Here is a 21,963-nt window from a genome sequence, read left to right on the forward strand (position 1 = left end):
TCTATATACTTATATGCAGTGCGTAAGATCATAACTAATGGGTCGTTGCGGTTATAGTCTAATATGCATGCAATTCTAGTTCGCTATAACCTGGCTCTGATACCAATCTATCACACCCTCAAAATCCACTAACGGAGTTTTACCGTCAGAGAGTGTGAACTAACAGGATCGGAATCATTAGTTATAATCAACACTATGTTCAAAGTTTTCAAACCACGAACATTAAATTTAAATAAGTGCGGAAGCGTAAATCATAAACCAAGTGTTGCATCACGCAGGATGACTTAAAACCCAATTAATAAAAGTTTAAAACAAGTTTTTCAAAACGATGGTATTCAATGAATGCATGTTCCTATACCGCGCGCCCGCCTCGGCTACCTGAGAATAACATACTAAAAGTGTCAACACAGGGTTGGTGAGTTCACATATATAAATAAAGGAAAACGTTTACGTTTAAGTGTTTGCGTTTGCGTTACCATATAATGTTATGTCAATTATATATCAATAGGTAGCTAGCCTATAAAACAAGTATTACTAAGTGTTCGACACCGAAGCTGACTGTTTATAAATTGCCTTGCCACCATGTCTACCACGACCATGGAAAATGTGTTAGCCAAGATTACACCCACTCGACCTGCCGTCGAGTTTAGAGTTGGGTGGGTTTGTCAAACCCAGTAGTACTACTCAACAGTGACTCGCTATTATCCAAATATCATTCGGTTCGATGTTATGAAGGACTTTGGTTGGTTTGTTTGCCACTTAGCCTTACAAGTGATATATAAAAACTAACAAAATCTACAGCGTTGGATTATGTTATCTCCCCCTAAGAAAAGCGTTTAAAAAGAGTAAAAAGGGGACGTGAAACTCACTGTTTGCGAAGAATTCAAAAACAAATCCGAGAGATGTGCGTCACAGAAAATCCTCACTAGCGCTCTAAAACAAGAATGAGATTTTCTAAGTATTTGAACTATTATTGAGTCTCTAGACTCGGCACATAATACCTATGCATGAGATACGTTTCGTGTTTCGTTTGTGAATTATGTGTGACTCGACAAACACATTGGTGACACGTTACATGTGTATACAACTACTTAAGCATCAAATACTAACATTGTACATTACTAGTAAATTATATCCCCACAAGGGCAATTTAGTCAAAACATGGCAATTATTTAACAACAAGCACGTTTCATGTATTTTCACATAGTTCAGCAGCTAGTTTTATCAAGACAGATTTCTACTTGAAAGATTACTCTATCCAACAGATCATAACATATCAATTAATTCACCAAAAATCGTCACAAAAGCACACATGAGTTAGGTTTCCAGAACTATTTTTATTTATTTTTATTCCACATAGTTTTCTCACAAAGACCAAAACATTACAGTAAACTCACAGCAGTCAAAATCATGCGCAACAGAATGATATTTGTTATTCCCGTTAAATGGTAAATTCAATTAATGCAAGACCAATTGGGTTAGATTCTTAACTCAATATGTTAACTTCCAGAAGTGGAACTAACCCATTTGGTCTTGTAGTTTATGAGATATAATAATTTCAAAACAGCCTAACAGCAGACCCCACAATTCAGACTTGCACTACGTTTTTGTAAAATAATAAAAGTTAACTTTTACACGTCCAAAAATTACAAACTTGGACTTTTTAGAAACTAGACTCAACCTAGTACGCTGTAGTGTTAATAATTTCGACCAATTACCACATTAACATTCAGTTACAGTCGTCTAAACATAAATTTAACAATCTGTCCAGTACCAGTTTACATCAAAACTCAACATAACAACAATCTATGAATCATAATCCATGCATATAACACTCTAGACACAAGATTAACCAACCATGCATATCAATTTCACATTACACACATAGTTAGGGTTTTTATTGAAAGTTTAAAATCAAAGAACAAGTGATTAACAAGCAACAATAACACAACTAGTTATCAATTTCATTAGCAATTCATCATCAAGCATATAATCAAACCCTAACTCATCTTAATCATCAATTTCAAGAATTAGGGTTTTGATTAACCCGTTAAATATCAAAATTAAACACATAGAATGCATAGAGTAGTTGTTAATTACCTATCTAGCACCTTAATTCTTCAACAAAACTTGAAAATCCTTGTATGTATGTATGTGTGTGTGATGTGACGACAACCAAGGGAGAGGGAGTGGGGGGCCGATCGGTTGTGAGGGAGAGGGAGGGAGGTTAGGGTTTTTGTTAATATTAAATATTAACTTGTTACACTTAAGTCCCTCTACTTCTTGTTATTCAATATCTAGTATAATTTATAACCCTTGTCTCTTGTGTTTAGTATTTCACATACTTATCAAGTAACATATAGATTATAACACATACTTATCAAGTATTTATTGTTTTGATATTTGTCGTTTGTTCACCAATGGTTTGAGTCGACTCGTGTGCGTTTCGGTACAATCCCGAAAGACTACATGTGTAGTGATTGTCATGCGTCATTTAAACCCTAGTTTAAATGTAATGAGATGTGCGTTATAGATCAAGTGATCTTAAGTTTGAATTGACGGAGTTTGGATTAACGGAGTTAACCTGAAATTGACGAGTGTCACAACCAGTCAACGCACCCGTCTCAGGATTCTCGAATGAAATAACACATTCGCTAGGACAATTAAAGTTCCCAATAACACTAAGCGATGGAAAGCATTCAAGAACCGGAGAGGTATAATTTCTAGTACTACATGTAAAGTCCAAACATGTAAAGTCCATCCACCGCGCATGGCATAATGGGCGTTCCAACACCAATGGAGGTTGCACTAGTAAGACCAAATAAAGATTGTCTGGTCGCGGAAGGGTCAAGACCCCAAAACTGCAGAAAACAGCAAACAACAAAGAGCCTGATAAATGGATGCTCAATGCCTAGTTCCCAAATCAAACCATCACATCGGACCAACCTTATCAAGCAGCATAATCTCTCACCTGAAGCAGTTGTTATTGAGAAATGTGGATGTGTTCGCATGACAGTCCGCTGATATGGTAGGTGTTCCGCGCGGGATAGCGTAACACGCCCTGAAGGTTAACCAGTGTTCACACCAGTTGTTCAAAAACAACGAAAGATGGATCCGGAGCAGACCAAAAAAATGAACGATCAGGTGAGCGAATTATTGAAAGCAAGCATCATAAGGGAAATACGGTACCAGACATGGCCCGCAAACTCGGTGATGGTACCAAAAAGCAAAGGAGCATGGCGGATGTGCATCGATTACAAAGATCTGAACAAAGCATGCCCCAAAAATTGCTACCCACTGCCTGAGATAGACCTGAAAGTGGACTTAGTAGCTCCATATCGCTTCAAATGTTTACTGGACGCGTACAAAGGCTACATCAAATCCACATGGCGGAAAAAGATCAGGATAAGACATCTTTCCGTACAGACAAAGGCAAATTCTGTTATAAAATGGTGTCATTTGGATTAAAAAACGCGGGAGCTACTTACCAACGCCTGGTGGATAAGCAGTTTGGGGAACATATTGGGAACAACTTGATGCTGCGAGATACAGAAGACACTTTTCAAAGACTGCGGAAGATTAGAATGAAACTAAACCCTAGCAAGTGCTCGTTCGGGATGGAGGAAGGCAGGTTCCTCGGGGTGATGTGACCACACTGAATGATTGAAGATTTCATGTATTTTGATTGACACCTTTAAGATTTTTAAAGGGTTAAATTCTGAATTTGAGGTAATTAACTCAAATCAAAATACAAATTTATTTTCCAATAAAACGCATTAATAATGAAGTTATTTCAACAAACTACATAAACAAAACACATTAAAAAATAAAATTAAGATATCATATAAGGTTTGCAACATTAACATATATCAATTTCTAATAACAGAAATTGATGAAATATCAAATACTTGACATCAAAAGGAGCATGAGAAAACATAGGATTATTTTTATATTTTTAAACCTTAACACTTAATTTTGAAAGTGACAACGCTGGATACTTATATTACCAGAAATGGTCGATCTATCGCTTCTCCCATACGCATTATCATATCTAGTTTGGTACCATGTAACACACTTTGCCTGGCCTCATCCGTGGGATGTTCTTGATGATTTGAAAAATGTAAGGATTTATATTGTATGTAATCATAGCAAGGGAAAAGTTCGTAATTATTTAAGACACTTGTCATGTATATAAGCAAGCATCAACTATGATATATTTTAAAAAAGATATACTGACCAGGGGTAAGCATAACAAGTTCCATGTGAACTTTTCTAGCTTCCGATAACATATTTTTGGCTTCCAACGAGGTATTTTGGAAAAGTGGCGGTTGATGGTGAGCTAAAACCCTAAAAATCCCTTCGATTAAAGGCTAAATAGTGACCTGGTCGACGAGTTCTAGGGTGAATTCAACAATTTGCGAATTGTCTGGTCAAATGAATATTTTGTCGATCTTCGCTGATCAAACAGACATCTTGGTCATTTTCCCGCTTGGTTATGTCACGTATCTCATTAGGCATATTAACGCCATGCAACTTTGTTTCATAGTCTTACACACAGTCATTATTCAAACCATTATTCATATAGTACATGCATCATTATTCAAACCTACGATGACAAAGAAAACCACACCTATGATAACAACCTTATTAATAACATAAAAGTACCTAGATAGATAGACAGAGAAACACATATTACATAGACCTAAACATGTTCATACACTTATTATAGGACACAATATAAACATGTTTTCCTGCTTTTTAAGGTACCTCCACATGGCCTCATGACCATCAATACCACTCCTTGTACTTAGGTTTAGCCACAAACGCCGGACGCGCATATCGCTTCTGCGGTTCAAGGGGTTGTGCACGGGTAGACAACTCGTCAAGCACCCCTCTTCGCTTTGGATCCGCTCGAGGTGAAAAATACACCGATTCTTCCATTACACCTAAACCTTCATTAATATTATTAATTCCATTCTTAACATTTCTAGCACCCGCCAAAAGTCCCGGCCCAAAATTGACCGAGCTTGGGGAAATATGCTTATTCGGGCTAAGGGTCGGGCTTGAGTTCTCAAGGTTGTTTGGTGCATGTGCATAATTGGTAACCGACATCGTTGGGGAATGAACGAATTCCTTCAAGAGCTCGACTTTTGAAGGCGAGCCAACAAAGTCGTTGTACCTAGCAGTCGGGGCACGAACCCTCTCAAGGTTCTTGGTCTCAACTGTATATTGGTTGACCGGGGTTTTAGGCCCCTGGTCATAAGTATATCCGCCTCGTTGAGTTGGGATATTGGTGTAGCTCGAGTAGCCTTTGGTCACATACGTCTTACCCGACATTTTCGTTGATTCAAGGATTTGTGTACTTTTTTTTTCTTGCTTGGTTTGGTTATATGTTTGTGAAATGATGGTTGTGGTCTTGGTCTTATATAAGACCAAAAGATATTTTCATGTGTTACACTGTTTCTAGATAATGATTCTTTTGGACGGTTTCAAGAATAAATTTAATGGTAGATCTATATTTGGATCATACAAGTCGAATATTTTCCTAGTTACTTGATCATTACAATGATTATATATATTCTGTTACTGTTAAAATATTTCCGTATACGCTAAGTAAGCTATTATGCGTTTTTTTAACACTTTTGTTACAATATTTGGTTCTCGGATTGGACTTGTAAATGGTATCTAAAAAGGGTGTGCCGGGTGTCTCAATGATTGTAATTTGTAAGATTGTGATGTAATAGTAAAGACTGTCTTTCATTAAAATGGTAAGAGTTCAAACCTATAGATCGTCGTTAGTAAAAAAATAAAGTTTGAACACTATTGCTCAAAGGGCAAACATGCTAGGGCCTAAGTCTTGATGTAGTCCATACTGTATAAGTTAGTTTAGAAATACAATTATGGATTATCTTATTTAAGATGAAAAGTAGTAATAATAATAATAATAACAATATCTAGCTTAAATTACGGCAAAAGGTATGCTTTGTAATTTCATTTTCCATCCTAAATAATGATAAGTTGTAATTTTTTTAACGACAACTTTCTCGTTTGTGTTAATTAAGCCACCTCACTATTTGATTTGGAGAGTCCCGTTGGCATATTCTAGCTAGACTATGTTGTTTTAACCAAACTTATGCTGGCTTCAAAATTTTGCTTGGGCGTTCCCTCAGGAAACCATACCGTCGGGCGCCGGCTACCACTTAACAGTTGTTGTGCTGCCATAATAGTAGAACTCTCTGAGTAACCACATCTATAATGGCGATTGAAGAGTGACGAAGACAGTGATTATGTGACTAGACACATTGAGAATATCAGGAGCACGTGGGTGGGGTAGAAGTTAGGTATTTTTCATCACATTTGGTCTTAACATAGTAGAATAAAATAGTCATTTAAAATATAACATTAAAAACCAACATACGTTACGAAAAGTTCGCATGTAAATGGAATAGCATGGCCTATAATCGTAATTTCGCATGACGAAAACTGAATTTTCAATGTATAATAAAGACATCGGCCTAATTTTACTCTAATTATTAATTATTAAGATAAGATGTCAATATTAAAATGTAAAAGAACACAAAAGATGAGAATCATTCAAAACAACTTTACGTGTATCACATTCTATAGATAATACATTCCAACATATCCTAAAGAATATATACATTTTCTAAAAATTTGAAGAATATACATACGTATAAATTACTAACATTAATAGAATAGTGTCAGGTTTAGATTTTAGAACATGTATAGATTAACATTAATAGTGATAATATTAGCAAATTAGTTTTGAGATATTGAAACTTCATATAAATTACTAGTTTTGGTCAGAACCAACTTTGTTTTTTGAAACCAAAATTGTTGATAGATCGATATGAACTAAAGTAGCGGTATCAAAATGTAAGTATAGTGTCATGACGGTTCATGAAGGGTTGTGACATGCAATAGTTCACTGCACCGGTTAGACAAAGTTCTTTATCTTTAATTACATGTTAGACAGAGTTCTTTAATCTGAAAACGAGATACATGATTCAAAAAGGTATATTGTCATACGAAATCCAAAAACACTACATGCAACGCCTTGGGGAGACACTCTGACTTTGATTTCATGTTGGTTAGGCATAATACATTAATCTAAAAACGAACTTGATTCAAGAAGATATTTTGTCAGTCGAAATCCAAAAACATTACAGACAAAGAGCCTTTGGGACTACCTATAGTCAGTTAACAAAAATTCGTTTTCTCTTATAAAATCAAGGGCTTGATTAATAATCAAATATAATATCAAGTAAGATTTGGATTATCTTTTTTTATTATCTAGTACAACTTTTTAACTTTCCGAGAGTATATTTGTTATGTCGAACATTTATCGTATTAGATTCTTTTGCGTATTAATTTAATATAAATCAAAATATATACAAATTATGACTTAAATATCCTATGTCATATGTCCGATATAAATTATAAAATAATTTTATTTTGATGTAATGTATAACCTTCCAAGTGTTTGGGACAAGCGGATTTGGGTAACAAACCGGTGACTATACACAATTAAAATCGTGTTTAAATGGCTCAACCCGTTCAACCATTTATGACGCGAATAACACGTTTATATTTTTGTGTTAAATAGTATATTGGTCCATATGAGTCATGACACGTTTACTACCCATTTTTATCAAAACGACATAGTTTCATACTCTCACAAATAGTTAAATATATTATACTTAAACAGGATTGAATGTTAACCTTTATTTTTTTCATGTTAATTTTGTCTAATTGTTTTCTAGTTTTGTCCGTAATCATATCAATAATTTTTAAACATATCATGTCATTCATGTTATTGTACAACTTATATTTATCGTGTTAAACACATGTTAGTGTTTTAAAAACGTAACAAGCATAGATAAACATGTGTTCCAGTTCATTATTCGTGTTAAACGTGCCATTTCGTATTCGACCCATGTAACATAACACGGCATGTTTTGCCAACTCTATCACGAAACAACTTTTAAGTACATGATAAAGGAAAAGATAAGACTACGACTTAAGAAAGATACAAATACAAGCATACAACATCAAAAACGTTAAGCATACTTAGATATGGGTCACCCAAGACCCAATAACCGGCCCAAGTTACTAGTCTAAAGTTTACTTAGATATGGGCCACTTATGGGCTTATGGCTACACCATTGTACCTTTTTATGGCTTCTTAACTAACAATCTTCTAATTTTTGCACCCCCAAATGCATGTCTTGTATGCCTTTCTTGTTCATATGATTGTCCATGAGGGGATAAATTATCAACTCCAACTTTATTTGGGTTGGCCCATTTTAAATTATTCATCGATTCTACTAGAAAACTTGTTGCTTCATCGATATCGTGGGCAGGAGTCACAAGAGGGTTATGAGTTGTATGTAGTTGTGCACTATGCCAATGGTTATTTTCGCCCAAATGGTTTCCCATCCTAATATGTTGGCTTCCTTCTGTGCCCAAGCTTGAAGTATGGTGCTCATTTGGGCTTGATAACCTTTGGGCCCTAATTGGTTTACCTTTTGTGGGAAAGTTATGGGTTGGGCTTGTATATCGGTGTTTGGCCGGGCTTGTATGGTTGTACTTGTATGGGCTTGTATGACGGTACTTGTCCAGGCTTGTATGATGGTATTTGTCCGAGCTTGTATGGTTGTACTTGTTTGGGCTTGTATCCCGGTACTTGTCCGGGCTAGTATGGTTGTACATGTCCCGGCTTGTATGTGTGTACCTGTTAGGGCTTGTATGGCGGTACATGTCCGGGCTTGTATGATGGTACCTGTCCGGGCTTGTAGGGCGGTACCTGTCCGGGCTTGTTGGGCGGTACCTGTTAGGGCTTGTAGGATGGTACCTGTTGGGGCTTGTAGGGCGATACCTGTTCGGGCTTGTAGGGTACCTGTTTGGGCTTGTATGTCGGTACCTATTCGAGCTTGTGGACTGATAGTTGTTCGAGCTTGTATGGAGGTAGTTGTTCGAGCTTGTTGTTATAAACTTATTCGTCGGTCGACTTGCCTCTATTTGGATTTTGTCGAGAAAGTTAGCCATAAGATTTTCCATTTCATGGTAGTGGGCCGAGCTCGACTTCTCATAACTTGACCCATAGTTTAGCCCATGACCTTCATGATGGTTCTTTGTTGCGTGTGTGGGCATGTATTCTTTGAGACCCTCGTGCCTCATAGGCACGACTCCATATTTGACGTAACTGGTAGTCGGGGCACGAACACGCTCAACCGTTGTGGTTTCAACCACATACCAGTTGGCGCGTGCTTCTGGCCCATAAGCATAACCACCTTCTTGATCATTGTAGTTTGAGTAACCTTTAGTCACATATGTGTGCCTAGACATTCTTGGTTAGATGAAAGGATTTGAGTACTTATTTTCCTTGCTTTTGTATAATTGTATACATGTAACATTTTAGGTTCTTATATATTACAAGAATCTACCTTAGCATATTTTCAAATATTTCAAACTTTCAAGATTATAATTTTGCTTCAAGAATCTAATTCTCCACCTAGCTTTCTATGATGGAAGATGAAATAGAACATGTTCCTAGTTTTTTTTCCCTTAAAAGGGTGACTAGTATATTTATAATCCGACCTTTTGTCACTAGTTCTTCTTGTAGGCCGGGTCACCTAGCTATGGTTCATGTTGAGCCAATGTTGTAAAAGTAGGATTACAAGGCCGAGTACTCTCCGAGTACTCGCTACAAGGTATGTCACCGTGGCGAGTTTCTGTAAATCCGCCTAGTTACTAAGAATCGGTCAAATGTGGTCAACCTCAGCCAGAATCACATCTTATCGGTGAACTTGGGCCGATTTTGACTCAAAAAAATAAAACATAATTTGTTATTTCAATAATATTAAATAACAAATATCATTTTTTTAATTAATGATTGGTAATTTTTAGAATATTTTATATTTAAAAATGTATTTTTTTATTTATATTAATATTCACCTATTTTGTTTTAAATATTAGTAAACTTATGATATTTGACACATATATAATAACCAAATATTAATTTTCTTTATATTTACCATGTCCGAGTACTCTCCGAGTACTCCCCGAGTACTCCGAGTACTCCCTCCAAGGGGGTCGGCCGCCTAGGGACCGCCTAGCAACTTTTGCAACATTGTGTTGAGCAAATTGTCTTTAACATCTTCTTCAAGAGTTAAAGATGCAATGGTAGGTTTGGCCGTTGGGTTGACCCGCTCTTGGGCTTTTATCTGTAGGAAAATTACCAAAATAAGCAAATTGACTAAAAAGAAATAATATCAATATAGTCTTTACGTTTTTGAATTATCAAAATAGCATTGACTTTCTGTTCCTACGCTAACTCTTCATCTCCTACGACATTATTTCCTTTTCATATGCCTATGGCGCAACACATCACCTCCTACTCCATTATAGGTCTCTTGTGCCATCTTCATTGCGTCACCATTTCTCATGCGCCAAAAAGAAGTAATCTAACGAACTCCGTAGCTATTTTGTTACTTTCTTAATCAAAATTAATATTTATGTCATTTTCCATTTATCAGGGCATGTCCACGTGTAAGATCAACGCAACTTTTTTATGCTTGATTTTGGACTGTTATAGTATGTGTTTTGTAAAGGGATCGCACTTTAGGTTCCAAATAACACCACAACTCCACTCAAAGATGCTTTCATGTGTAGTGCATTTAAGATTAGATTCTTTTGATAGGATTAGAAGAATTAGATGCTAATTCTGACTGAAACCGAACTTATTCTCATGTATTGGGTCGTTAGTGTAACATTTCGTTTTTCACACATCATAGGTGGTTATGTAGGTTATATATAAATGTAAGGACGGACTAGTGTCACGACTTATGCCTACCGATTCTTTGGGTAGGTTTAGAAGAATTAGATGTTGATTTTGACTGAAATCGAACTTATTCTCATGTATCGGGTCGTCAATGTGACACTTCGTTTGTAACACATCATAGGTGGTTATGTAGGTTATATACACATGTAAGAACGGATTCTTGTCATGACTTATGCTTACCGGTAATATTATTCTTGTTATATATTTCCAAATGACTTGATTAGTGAATTAATAATAATAATAATAATAATAATAATAATAATAATAATAATAATAATAAATCTATAAATTATAACCCCAGGTCCACCGTCCACGGTGTACTCTATTTTGACCTTTTTTATTCTTTTTTTCTTTTTTGTCTTCATTGATATTAGATTTCAACTAAACCAAACTCAATAATATTGTCAAGTACCGTATTTTAATAATATGGTTAAAGCCAGCAATGCCAAGAGTCAAATGAATGCATTCCCCCGTAATTCCCATTTTTCAATAGCACTAATTAATCAATCCCATGAAATCAATAATTAAATCTTTTGAACTTTTCTCTTTAGTTTATATGTCACAATGTATATGGATACGATGTTTGTACCCACATACATATGTATAAGGGCAATCTTTGATCTCATTTCCGCTAAGTTTCAGAAGAGAAATTATATCATACTCGCATTTTTTGTTTCTTTTGAATTATCCGATTAAAAATTAGGAGTATCACCAAATTACTTTAATCTGAAAGTGATTAGTTACGATTCAAAATGATTAATTATCTAGGAATTCAAACTTACAAAACGAGCGATAAATAGGTTGGCAAGTTGACATAAATTGTATATTTTCTATTCATTAATTTCTGATTTGAAACAGGTTGACTTGTTTAATATTTGTACACCAACGGCAACACGACACATGACCTGTTTATCAAATGATTAATAGCCACGGTCCAAAATCTGTTTTTTTTTCGTGCAAATTCTAGGTAGTGTTAATAATTGTCGCCCCTAATTTTAACATTGCGGTGACAACTTTTGATGAGAACTTTAGGATTTTAACCAGTTATACCTAAAGCTGATAACCGAAATTAAAAAATCAGATTGGCGGGGAAAACGAGAGACAAAAGAAGTTGAGATTGTGAAAGCATAAAAATTGAAATGTTAAAATAGTTTTATGAAGCAGATTCTAGTTGAGGATTTGTAGTAAAAACTACTTTATATTTTTGACTAATTCAAAAAGTACCTAAATAATGCATGAACCTAACCGGAAAAAAACTTAGAAATTAGAACTACAAGTAGAAATAAATCAAGCTAAAAGAGTGCTAGCTTCTATTCAATGCCAAACCCTTAATTAACTAGCAACTAGCTAATTAGTCATATATAGCACTTGTTAGTAGTAGAAAAACCACTTGAAATCTCACTAGAGGGATCACAAAGAAAACTAGATTTCCATGCATCTTGCAATCCCAATGGCAAACTCATGAAAGGGTATGCACCATTAGATGATCTCCCCCATTGCTCCTCGACATGCGTCTCAACACCGTCACTAGGACCCTTTGTAGTCGTCGCGCCAGCATTCCCTTCATGCATTTCCACAGGTAAATTAGTGATTGAGAAGCAACAACCGTTGTAACATTTTTGATGATCATGGTGCAAACCATTTGTGAGGTAATCCAAACCCTGTGACTTATCAAAAGATCCGAATATGGAACTAGGCGTGCTAACTAGCAAAGATGGCGCGTCCACTGTCGATGATTTAGAACCGTAGTTTGGGTCTTTGAACAAAGAGGGATAATTTGTGGAATAGTTAAGGTCTTCACTGCTAGAAATGGAACTTTGAGGAGGTTTGTTGTTGATTGTAGTGAGTGTAGGGGTTGTTGGGTCAATATTAAAAGGCTTGTAAAGAGAGATGTTGTTACTAGAGGTATGATTCATGTTACCAAAGAAGCTAGTAATGGATGAATGATGCATGTCATTGCTAGAGATGCCATGATGAGTAAGGATGTTGTGAACAGAAGAAGGTGTTTCTTGCAAGATTGGAGATACCCATGAATGAGATAGGGTTCTTTGAGCAGTTGTGCTTGCTTTCTTGAATATTCTACATATTGCCCATGAATCCTGCACAAATTGAAAGAAAAAAGTAGCTTAATAACATATTAATAGTGTTATATTTTTGCAAATTTTTAAGTTTTGTTAGTGGCCAAAAATAATCTTAGTTAATTAATGGATAGTCCAATGGAGGGCATGAAGATTTTTTCGGATTAGCAGGTTTAGGATTCAACTAAGTATTTCTAGGCAGTATATAAACTCGACGAGTTTGCTTGTGTGATAAGAGTTTGGCAAAAAAAAAATGTAAGTGACATGATATGGTTTGTGAAAGAATCTACGGAGTTTGCTTGTCACTGAAGCGAACTTCTCGAGTTCACTTGCTACACTAGCGAACTCCAAAAAAATTATTAGAACTTGCATGAGTTCACTTACAGTGGTAAAAACTGTCTAAAAGTAAAAGAACATTTAAAATAATTAAGCCTTAAAGTACTTAGCTCAAATATCCTTAATAAAGTTACTAACACAAATAATTAGAGTATGCATGTGCTTATTCTCATAATTTCTTTATGCATGTAATATAAAAGTGACAATATATATGGGATCCTTGTAAACAAGAAAAGATGAAGAGAGTTGGAAGTACTAATTACATTAGCAGGAATGGTTTTTTCAAGAAAACGTTTGCCAGGAGCCGTGTGGTCGGTTAGCGAAGGCAACCGGAACTCATGCATCATCCAATCAGTTTTGACACCCTTTGCGGCTCTCCCTTTGTAGAACACGAGTGATTTCTTCAACCCAATGCATTTTGAACCCTCGGATGCATAGATCGGCCTGTCTGTACCCGTGGCTTTCCAGAATCCCGCTCCAGTCACACGGTTTGGCCGTTCACTGTTTCGGTATTTTCGGTCTCTTGGATAGTAAAAGTACCATTCTTTTTCTCTTGTTATAGCCAACCCTAAAAAAGAAAAAAAGTTACAATCTTGTAAAAACAAAAAAAAACTTATATAGTCATGCTATAGCTACATCGCCCCATCTGATTTCCCACCACCAAACGGTTGTCCACACCGTCGAACTTTGAAAATCTTTGGTCAAAACGGCCATCAGACCTCTATCTGGACGGCCGTTTAAAAAGGTGTGTGATTAGAACTCAGGCGGTGTGTGTCTAGCTGACAACATACTGAATCATGAGATAAAAACAAGAAATTAAATGAAGCATGCATACTTGGAAGATCCCATGGATCATGTTTATAGATATCTAGTTGCTTGATGAGTTCAATGGAGAGTGGTGTTTGTTGGATCTTTCTTTTAAGATAAAACCCTACAAGCTCCTCATCAGTTGGATGAAACCTAAACCCTGGCAACATGATGTCCTCTATTTTCTCACCATTATTATCACTTCCTTCCTCCATTATATGATCAAACCTTTTAAGCTCTCAAAAACTTAATCAAAGTAATTATTATGATGATGATGAGAGATGAAATTATGAAACAACTAGGGTTTTCTTGTTTTAGGGTTAACTAAATTAGAAAGTAGCATGAAGACAAAGAGATGAAAGTGTTGGTTAATATTAGGAAGAAGATATGCTTCCTGAATAGGGTTATGTGTCCGAAGGATCAGCCGTTTTTTCAGGTGACTTAATTAATATTATGGAGCTGGTTTTTGCAAGGATTTAACTGTTTTAAACCTAGCATAGTGTGTGAGATTGAAAAAGATTATTCAAATTATATAGTTTTGAAAGAAAAGAACAAGTGAACAACTACCAAGAAACACATATAATGGATTAAAATAAAATAATTTCCTAGCTTCAAGAACAAGATTTTTAAAACACATGATCAAGAACAGATTAATAACATTGCTAACGGTTGTTTTAAGTTTCCATTTTTCATTTTTCCCTTTTTTGTTAAATTTTGTCTACGATTACCAACGTAAACGTCCCGTTAGTAAGCTTCTGTCAATAATATTATTCATTTGTTCGTTTGTGTATTATGAGGATTAATTTTAAGAGTAGAATTGGTGGATTGTTGTGTTTGCCGTGAAAAAGAATTGAAACTACATAATTATACATGATAATCAAATGTATCATTTTTTAAAAATGTTATAACTTAAGTAATTACTTTAATTATCTACGTTTCATGTTATGTTTGATTGCATTTTCACTTTAATTAATGGATGTGACAAATAATCACAAAAGGATGAAAAAAATAATAAAGAAACTAGCTAGAAAATGATAGCGTACGTATAGTAAAATGGAAATACTTAAGCGATAACAGTATCATCTGAATTTATAACCATAAAAGTGTTTATTTTCTATTTTCAAACAAAGAATTTTGAAATCCAAGAAAAATAGAGAAACTGTTTTAAGACCAAGAAATATGTATTAATTTCCTTGGTTTTTATGGGAGAAAAAGACTCCATATCTAACTTTAATGCATGTTTCCATGCAATCCGTTTGTGGAGTTAGGTTTAGAAGTCCAAAATGATGAATCTCAAGGGATTAGTTTGGTTTATTGGTCTTGAATATTAGTTAACTACGGCTATGTGCTAGGTCATTCTCCCTCGTATGTTACATCAGCACCACATCAGTTTACCATCCATCATTCAAACCCACCGCTCAACCTATGTTATATCTCATTCTCTACCTTTCCATTTATTTATATTATTTAAAACCAACATAAATTAAATAAAAACCAAAAAAACTGATTGGGTGAGAAAGGCAATAACCAGCGTGAGGGTTGTCATTGGCACCTCATCCGGGAGAGAGGAGGGGGGGGGGGGGATGGTGTCCAACAGTGTTATTGGTGTCACGTCTGCATCCCTAATGACCATGCATGAACCATACCCATTAGCCTAACTATCAATAACTACTCGTTTCTTCAATTAATCTCAATAAACATACATGATATTAATAAAAAGTTATTAAAACATTTAACTTACACACGGTCTATGTATACTCTTAAATATACATCACTAATTAGTTATGTAACTACAAATCTCAACTATTTAATTAGGAAACAAACTTTCTGCAATTAGAGTACCCACAATACGGGTATATGTGGCATAGTTTGCCTCTAAAACAAATTGTGCGGCCACGAACCTCACCATTTTGGTGCAAACTCCAACTCACCTCCCTCCCCCAAAAAAAAACCCGTTCCGTCAACGAAGTTTGTAGAAGCAAACCTTCGCCTGTTTGGCAATGTGGGTCACCCCTCTCACATACATATATACATATATTTTGTATACTAGTTTTAATGATTTTATATAATAGGGTTTGTAGAGGTTTGTTGTAAAAGAAAATGATCAGGTTTAGGTTTTTGTAGAGATGTTTGAAATCTAAGGTGAAGCTGATATGACGGTTTCTGAAGATTTAATGTGCCGGATGCAAAGATATAATCATAAGGAGATAAAGACAAAGCAAATCTCCAAAATTGGTGTTTAATGTGTTGTTTAATGAGCTTTCATTTGTGGTTTTTGGTTTTTGTGTAAATGTGGACTTTGGAAACCTACACAAGCTCAAAATTATATACATGTACTTGCCAAATTCTATGCACACACAGAGTCTAATCTTGTGATTTAAATAATAACCATTTTTTTAATAATATAAGAATTCAAACATCGAATAATGCAGTTTCTATTCCATTCCTTCAAAGCTTCTATTCCACTGAATTGTCAGGATTATTATATGAATATTTTAATGGCCATTTGGTCCGCTGAAGATTCCTCCCACTGTCATACGCTAATATCACACCATGCATTCGACTTATTTAATGATTCATTTAATGTGCTATTGCCTATCCAAAAGACTTTATTATTATAAGATAATAGAATATCATGTTTTAGATAAATTATAGTTTTATAAAAATTGTCTTTAACATCAAAATGTCAAATCATATCATATACTCGTATATGCAACAATTTGTTCAATCCAATGAAATCTATTGCATGCTACACATAAGAAAGTACAAACTGATCATTAGACCATAAATAGAACATTAATGTAGCATAAAATCACATAACACAAAATATTGATTCCGGATCATAAGCCAAAAGTTCATATAAAAAAAATGTTTCAAATATATGTCCCTTACTCGCCTTTGATATCTTTCCCTAAAGATATCGGTAACCAAAATACAAGTTTGGTCGAGATAAGTATCATTAATTTCATGGTGGTTGTGTCAAACCTCATTAAGGCCAATGAGTCCTTATATATAGTGTTTGTAACATCTTAGGTGAATCTTTCATTCTCGAACTAAATGGTGTGGATTAAACCTAATCAAGAACGATAAGCCCTTAAGACGGGTCACGGGTGAATGTTACACCAAAAAAAACAATTCACCTGTGATATATTGGGTTTGTAAGGGCGATAGAACCTCAAATATCATCACCATATTATTTGTGGATGAAAGAATTTAACACTTAAGCAGACTTGATTATTAGCAAGCTCGAAATCTTCTCACATCACGCTCCGCCCGATGCACTTTGTGAACTTAACAAGAAGAAAGAATTGCAACTGGTTCTAGCACTGGATAAGTGTTTGTGACATCTTAGATGAATCTCACATTCTCGAACCGAATGGTGGATTAAGAACAGCAAACTTACTTACACACTAAACCTATTCATAAATCCACATCAATATCCATAACAAGACTAGAACCCTTAATCACTTGATACCAATATAGTATTCTACTATATGTATGTGTATATGAAGGTTAATACAAACACTTTATTAGAGTCAAACCATGATATATTGGGAAGTTAAGTTTGGTGACAATTTCAAATATAGCCCTCGTTATAACCCCTAACTGTCTAGGTTTTCTAGTAGTTCAATTTTTTTAATTCATAACTTACAACTTTCAAGCATTCACCAAACCTCTTTTCCATGTAATCATGCATCTATTTCACTTTGGGTAAAAAGAACTTTATTAATTTGTTTTTTTGGGTGTTCATTTTAATTAATCTTAAGCCTTTAGTTCATAAATGTAAATTGGCTTTTCTTAACTTTTTCATGTATTGATATTTCTAGTTTTATCCGATTAGGCTATTAAATATTAATATTTCTAGTTTTATCCGATTAGGCTATTAAAAGATGATTTTATTCGAGCGAGCGGTTCTTGTTGTCAACTATGTGGCTCAGTAGAAGAGACGGTGGATCACATCCTTTCAGCTAGTTTTGGTTGCTACGGTGGATCACATCCTTTCACATTGTTTTGGTTGCTACGGTGGTTTACCAACAGGGGGGGGGGGGGGTCACAAGAAGGAAGCTTCTCATGGGATCGTAATTTTAGCTTGTTAGCAAATTTGAAAAGTTAGGAACGAGAAGATCTTCGAAGGTAAAGATGTCAAGATTGAAGAGATAATCGGTGATCTAAAGTCTTTGGAATATTTTTGATTTAAAATAGATTGTAGCATCTTAGTTTTAAAATTTTTAGTTCCGCTACTTCATCTAATGAAACATTAAATCCACGACGCCTCAGATCTATATACTTCTTAACAGATGCATTAGACTTTTCAATGCATATACAACAAAATTACCTGTTTTTTTTAAATGAACAAAGAAATATAGCACTAGATTATATGTTTTACCTATTTCAGGACACCTGCAATAGTTCCTTGATATCATATCCTTGAATCTACATCAAAAGGATAATATTAAACTTTTTATCACTTTAGTGACCAAAGATAAAATATATCATGTTCATGTATCCAAAATCACATCGTCAAAGACGATATACCATGATTGATTAATCGTCAAAGATTTTTTTCTTTTAAGAGATTATGGTCCATTTTGGCCAACTTCTAACCCGTTTGACCCGTTTAATTATAAAGTTTTTATATTTAACTTGTTTGGCCCGTCATCTATTAAATACAACTCGGATTGACCTATTATTGGAAAGTTACCTGAAGGAAAGTGAGCAACAAGATGACACCCGAGTTCCACAGAGCATGTATCGTTATGGGAGTGAGAAGATTGCGAGTTTGTGCGTATGATAACCCCAAAGCCGTTCCTGTATTATCAATTTTACAAAATTAATGACGACATTAACTTTAAAATTTTTATTTTTATTATTATTATTTTTATTTATTTATTTTATTTTTATTTTTTTGTATTTTGGGGTAAGTTGGGTTTTATGGAAAAGTGATACCAAGTATAAAAAGCTGTGGAAACTCCCCAGGGGTAAGATGAGCAGCTGAAAATACTGCAGCACTTATAAGGACCGAAATTGGTGTCGGTAACCTGCAAACGTTGTATTAATGTGTAAAGAGATATATAAGTGATTGCATATAGAATATTGATGTCATAATTATATGTAGAATTATACCACTTAGTAAGAGCCACCAAAAGAAAGTCACGAAACACATTTTCTTCCAAAACCGGAGCTAGGACACCCGTGATGCCTACCAAGTATGCAGTACTAAAACACACACACACACACACACAAGTTTCAGCTTTTAATCATAAAAAATTATATCCATATTTCGACCGAGAAATATAGTTAAAATAATTCATGTACCTGACACCTGAGGAACCGATCAAAGGAAGTAAGCGAACAAGAGCATCAGTCTAGAAACAAGTTAAGGATACAAAGTAAATTACTTTTTATACATTAAATGCTTGCACATGTGTATTATAGTTTTATTTATATAATTGAAAGTACTTATCTCTCTTTGAGGCGGTTCACCATTGATAAAGGACATCGCAGCTCCTGTAAGTGAGATAGTAACCAAGGCTCCAACAAGACCAATTACAGCCCATAATAACCAACCTTTTTGAAGACTGAAAGGATCTCTCAGATCTGTAATATAATGAAATAAAAAAAAATCAATACTTTAGTATTAGAAAAATAAAAGCAATATGCCATAACATGGTAATATTGGTAATTAGTTAACTACCATAGCGATATACATCATCAGGATTTTGTTCGCTTGTATTCGTGATACTGTAAAGTGTTGCGAGTACAACAGCTGTTGCAAAGCTGAAAATAGTTAGAAATTGAAATAAATTAGTGTTACATAGTTGGTTAACAAGCTCAAAACTAACAAAAAGCGAGTTTCATAACAATAATGTTTAGCTATATAAAGGAAGAAGTCATACGCCTGGTCAAAAAACAGTATTTGAGCCTTCTCATCCAGACTTAATTCTCCAATTTGAAATCCAAGATACGGTAAAGCTACTGACTCTACAAGCCCTGTCAAAACAAAACTGAATATAGGATAAAGATAAACCTTTGATAAAGAATTAATGCTAGCTTAATGGCACCTAATATAGTAATATTAACTAGTTTTCATGTAATTGCGTAATACTAATCGAAGTTATTGAATGCAAACAAAGAAAGTATAATGCATATGAGCATATCAGATGCTAGAGTTTAGAATAACACCTTAATCCACAAGCAAGTGAGGTCAGTGAAACAGTATACCACTCCCATGGTACATCCCATCTTTGCAGGATTGGCCACTCCAATTCACTTCCCTATAGATGATTCCACCATTTTAGTCAGCATAACAACTTGCATATCTACAAATCTCAGATGCAATCAATAGCTGCTAAGCCACTAATTAAGTGATTATCTTCTAAGGAAAACAAGATTAGAAGGCTTTTAGCTGCAAAATTGGCACAAAGTACGAAAATATCGGATCTGTTCAATGTGAAATTGTGGATTGACGCAAATATTTTGGGTTGCAAACAAACCGAGTCAAACAAGGCCTTGTTCATGTTAGCCCATTCAGCTTCCATCGAACAACCGATCGGTTCACAAACAGCTAACTGAACGAAACTTCTTGTTCATGTCCATTCATTAAGGAAATGAACCTGTTCGTGAACGATTTACGAACACAACTGAACACAAACAACGTTTTATTTGATTTAGCTAACCAAAAATGGTCGGTGTCAACAGTTCAGTCCAGCTACCAAGTTTGCGTTGGTTTTTATTTTAGCATTCATATTCATATGTTAATTTTACATATAAATTAATCACACAATACTCTATGTTAGTTTTTTTTATAGTTAATAATCATTTTGCTTAAATATATATGATAAGATCAGAAAGTCACTAAAATAGTAAAATAATATATTAAAAGCCTTTCAACGAACAAACAAACATTATTACGAATATAAACAGATCCATTATCGAATATAACCGGGCGTGGACGAACACACTATCAGACGCTCACAAACGTCATTGAATTAATGAACACGGCCTCTCTGTTTGTGTCGATTCGTTTAGTTAATCGAACCAACAGTTCATGAACAGCTAACAGCTGGCCGTTTACTGAGTCGTATTAACACCATTGCATAGTTTAAAACTAATTCTCACTGAAGGAAAGTACGAATCTAATCACTCAATTCGGTTCACATAACTCACAAATCGAATCTCTAAACAACAACAACAAGAAGAAACAAATCACCTTACGATTCGAAGAATCATAATCTAATCACTCAATTCAGTTCACATAACTCACATATCGAATCTCTAAGCCTAACAATTTCAAAATTAATAATAATAATAATAATAATCAGTGAATCACCTTACGATTCGAAGAATCATTAGACTCGTAGAAGCAAACCGAAGCCAATCCTCTCTTCACCGTTTCTCTGTTTCCGTACTTGAACCGATGAATCCTCGAAGCTTCATTCGATAGCCGTAACGACGTCGTAACGGCGTTATGGTGTGCTCTGTGAGCTGATTGAATTAGGTTTTCGGACGAGTGAGTTAGAGGTTTAAGCGGAAGTGTGAATAATGAAGATTGAGATGATAATAATAATAATAATGATGATGTCATCGTCGGTGAGTTTTCCGGTGAGTTTGTTGTTCAGTTGACTTGGTTGATGGTTACAAGATAAGCTACGGTTGTGGAGGTTATGAGTTTTTGTTATGTCCTTTGAGTTTAGGTTTGTGGATTTTTTAGTCCCTAGAGTCTCGCCTGTTCGTGTAACGAGAGTGACAGGGTTAAGTCAGGTTTAAGTTTGAATGAAAATTAGGGTTGTAATCGAGCTGACTGAGGGCACATTTGAGCTTGAACTTAAACGAGCTGGATCGAGCTCGGTTCATTTACTATATCGAGCTGGAATTCAA

At 35.0% G+C, this 21,963-nt stretch overlaps 3 protein-coding genes across 3 annotated transcripts; all 3 read right to left on the reverse strand.

Moving 5' to 3' along the window:
* Positions 1-8,019: 8,019 nt before the first annotated feature.
* LOC143554369 (uncharacterized) lies at positions 8,020-9,616 on the reverse strand. Its single transcript, XM_077044137.1, has 2 exons — positions 8,921-9,616; positions 8,020-8,875 (listed from the first exon to the last, which is right to left on the reverse strand). Exons 1-2 carry the CDS (start codon positions 9,367-9,369, stop codon positions 8,197-8,199), a joined length of 1,128 nt encoding a protein of 375 aa, XP_076900252.1. The 5' UTR covers positions 9,370-9,616; the 3' UTR covers positions 8,020-8,196.
* A 2,603-nt stretch (positions 9,617-12,219) lies between these two features.
* LOC143554370 (uncharacterized) lies at positions 12,220-14,300 on the reverse strand. Its single transcript, XM_077044138.1, has 3 exons — positions 14,114-14,300; positions 13,542-13,846; positions 12,220-12,963 (listed from the first exon to the last, which is right to left on the reverse strand). Exons 1-3 carry the CDS (start codon positions 14,298-14,300, stop codon positions 12,220-12,222), a joined length of 1,236 nt encoding a protein of 411 aa, XP_076900253.1.
* Positions 14,301-18,370: 4,070 nt separating this feature from the next.
* LOC143554371 (uncharacterized) lies at positions 18,371-21,948 on the reverse strand. Its single transcript, XM_077044139.1, has 10 exons — positions 21,416-21,948; positions 20,269-20,360; positions 19,983-20,090; positions 19,781-19,863; positions 19,549-19,683; positions 19,402-19,450; positions 19,210-19,302; positions 19,033-19,124; positions 18,788-18,894; positions 18,371-18,519 (listed from the first exon to the last, which is right to left on the reverse strand). The coding sequence occupies exons 1-10, from the start codon at positions 21,668-21,670 to the stop codon at positions 18,478-18,480; spliced, it is 1,056 nt and encodes a 351-aa protein (XP_076900254.1). The 5' UTR covers positions 21,671-21,948; the 3' UTR covers positions 18,371-18,477.
* Between the last annotated feature and the right edge of the window lie 15 nt (positions 21,949-21,963).

This window comes from Bidens hawaiensis, unplaced genomic scaffold (assembly GCF_021521415.1).
Source record: "Bidens hawaiensis isolate Kalapana, Puna unplaced genomic scaffold, B.hawaiensis_p1.1 tig00017670_1, whole genome shotgun sequence".
Taxonomy (NCBI): Eukaryota; Viridiplantae; Streptophyta; class Magnoliopsida; order Asterales; family Asteraceae; genus Bidens; species Bidens hawaiensis.

What these genes read in the sequence shown, in the direction of transcription:
- LOC143554369 (XM_077044137.1), bottom strand. Translation starts at nt 9,369, where the DNA reads ATGTCTAGGCACACATATGTGACTAAAGGTTACTCAAACTACAATGAT. An exon ending in CGACATACAAGCCCAAACAG is followed by an intron (nt 8,876 to 8,920) that starts GTACCCTACAAG and finishes AAGCCCCAACAG; the next exon opens with GTACCATCCTACAAGCCCTA.
- LOC143554370 (XM_077044138.1), bottom strand. Translation starts at nt 14,300, where the DNA reads ATGGAGGAAGGAAGTGATAATAATGGTGAGAAAATAGAGGACATCATG. An exon ending in TGATCCATGGGATCTTCCAA is followed by an intron (nt 13,847 to 14,113) that starts GTATGCATGCTT and finishes TTTCTTTTTTAG; the next exon opens with GGTTGGCTATAACAAGAGAA. An exon ending in AAAAAACCATTCCTGCTAAT is followed by an intron (nt 12,964 to 13,541) that starts GTAATTAGTACT and finishes CAATTTGTGCAG; the next exon opens with GATTCATGGGCAATATGTAG.
- LOC143554371 (XM_077044139.1), bottom strand. Translation starts at nt 21,670, where the DNA reads ATGACATCATCATTATTATTATTATTATCATCTCAATCTTCATTATTC. An exon ending in TCACTTGCTTGTGGATTAAG is followed by an intron (nt 20,091 to 20,268) that starts GTGTTATTCTAA and finishes TCCTATATTCAG; the next exon opens with TTTTGTTTTGACAGGGCTTG. An exon ending in ATACTGTTTTTTGACCAGGC is followed by an intron (nt 19,864 to 19,982) that starts GTATGACTTCTT and finishes AACTATTTTCAG; the next exon opens with CTTTGCAACAGCTGTTGTAC.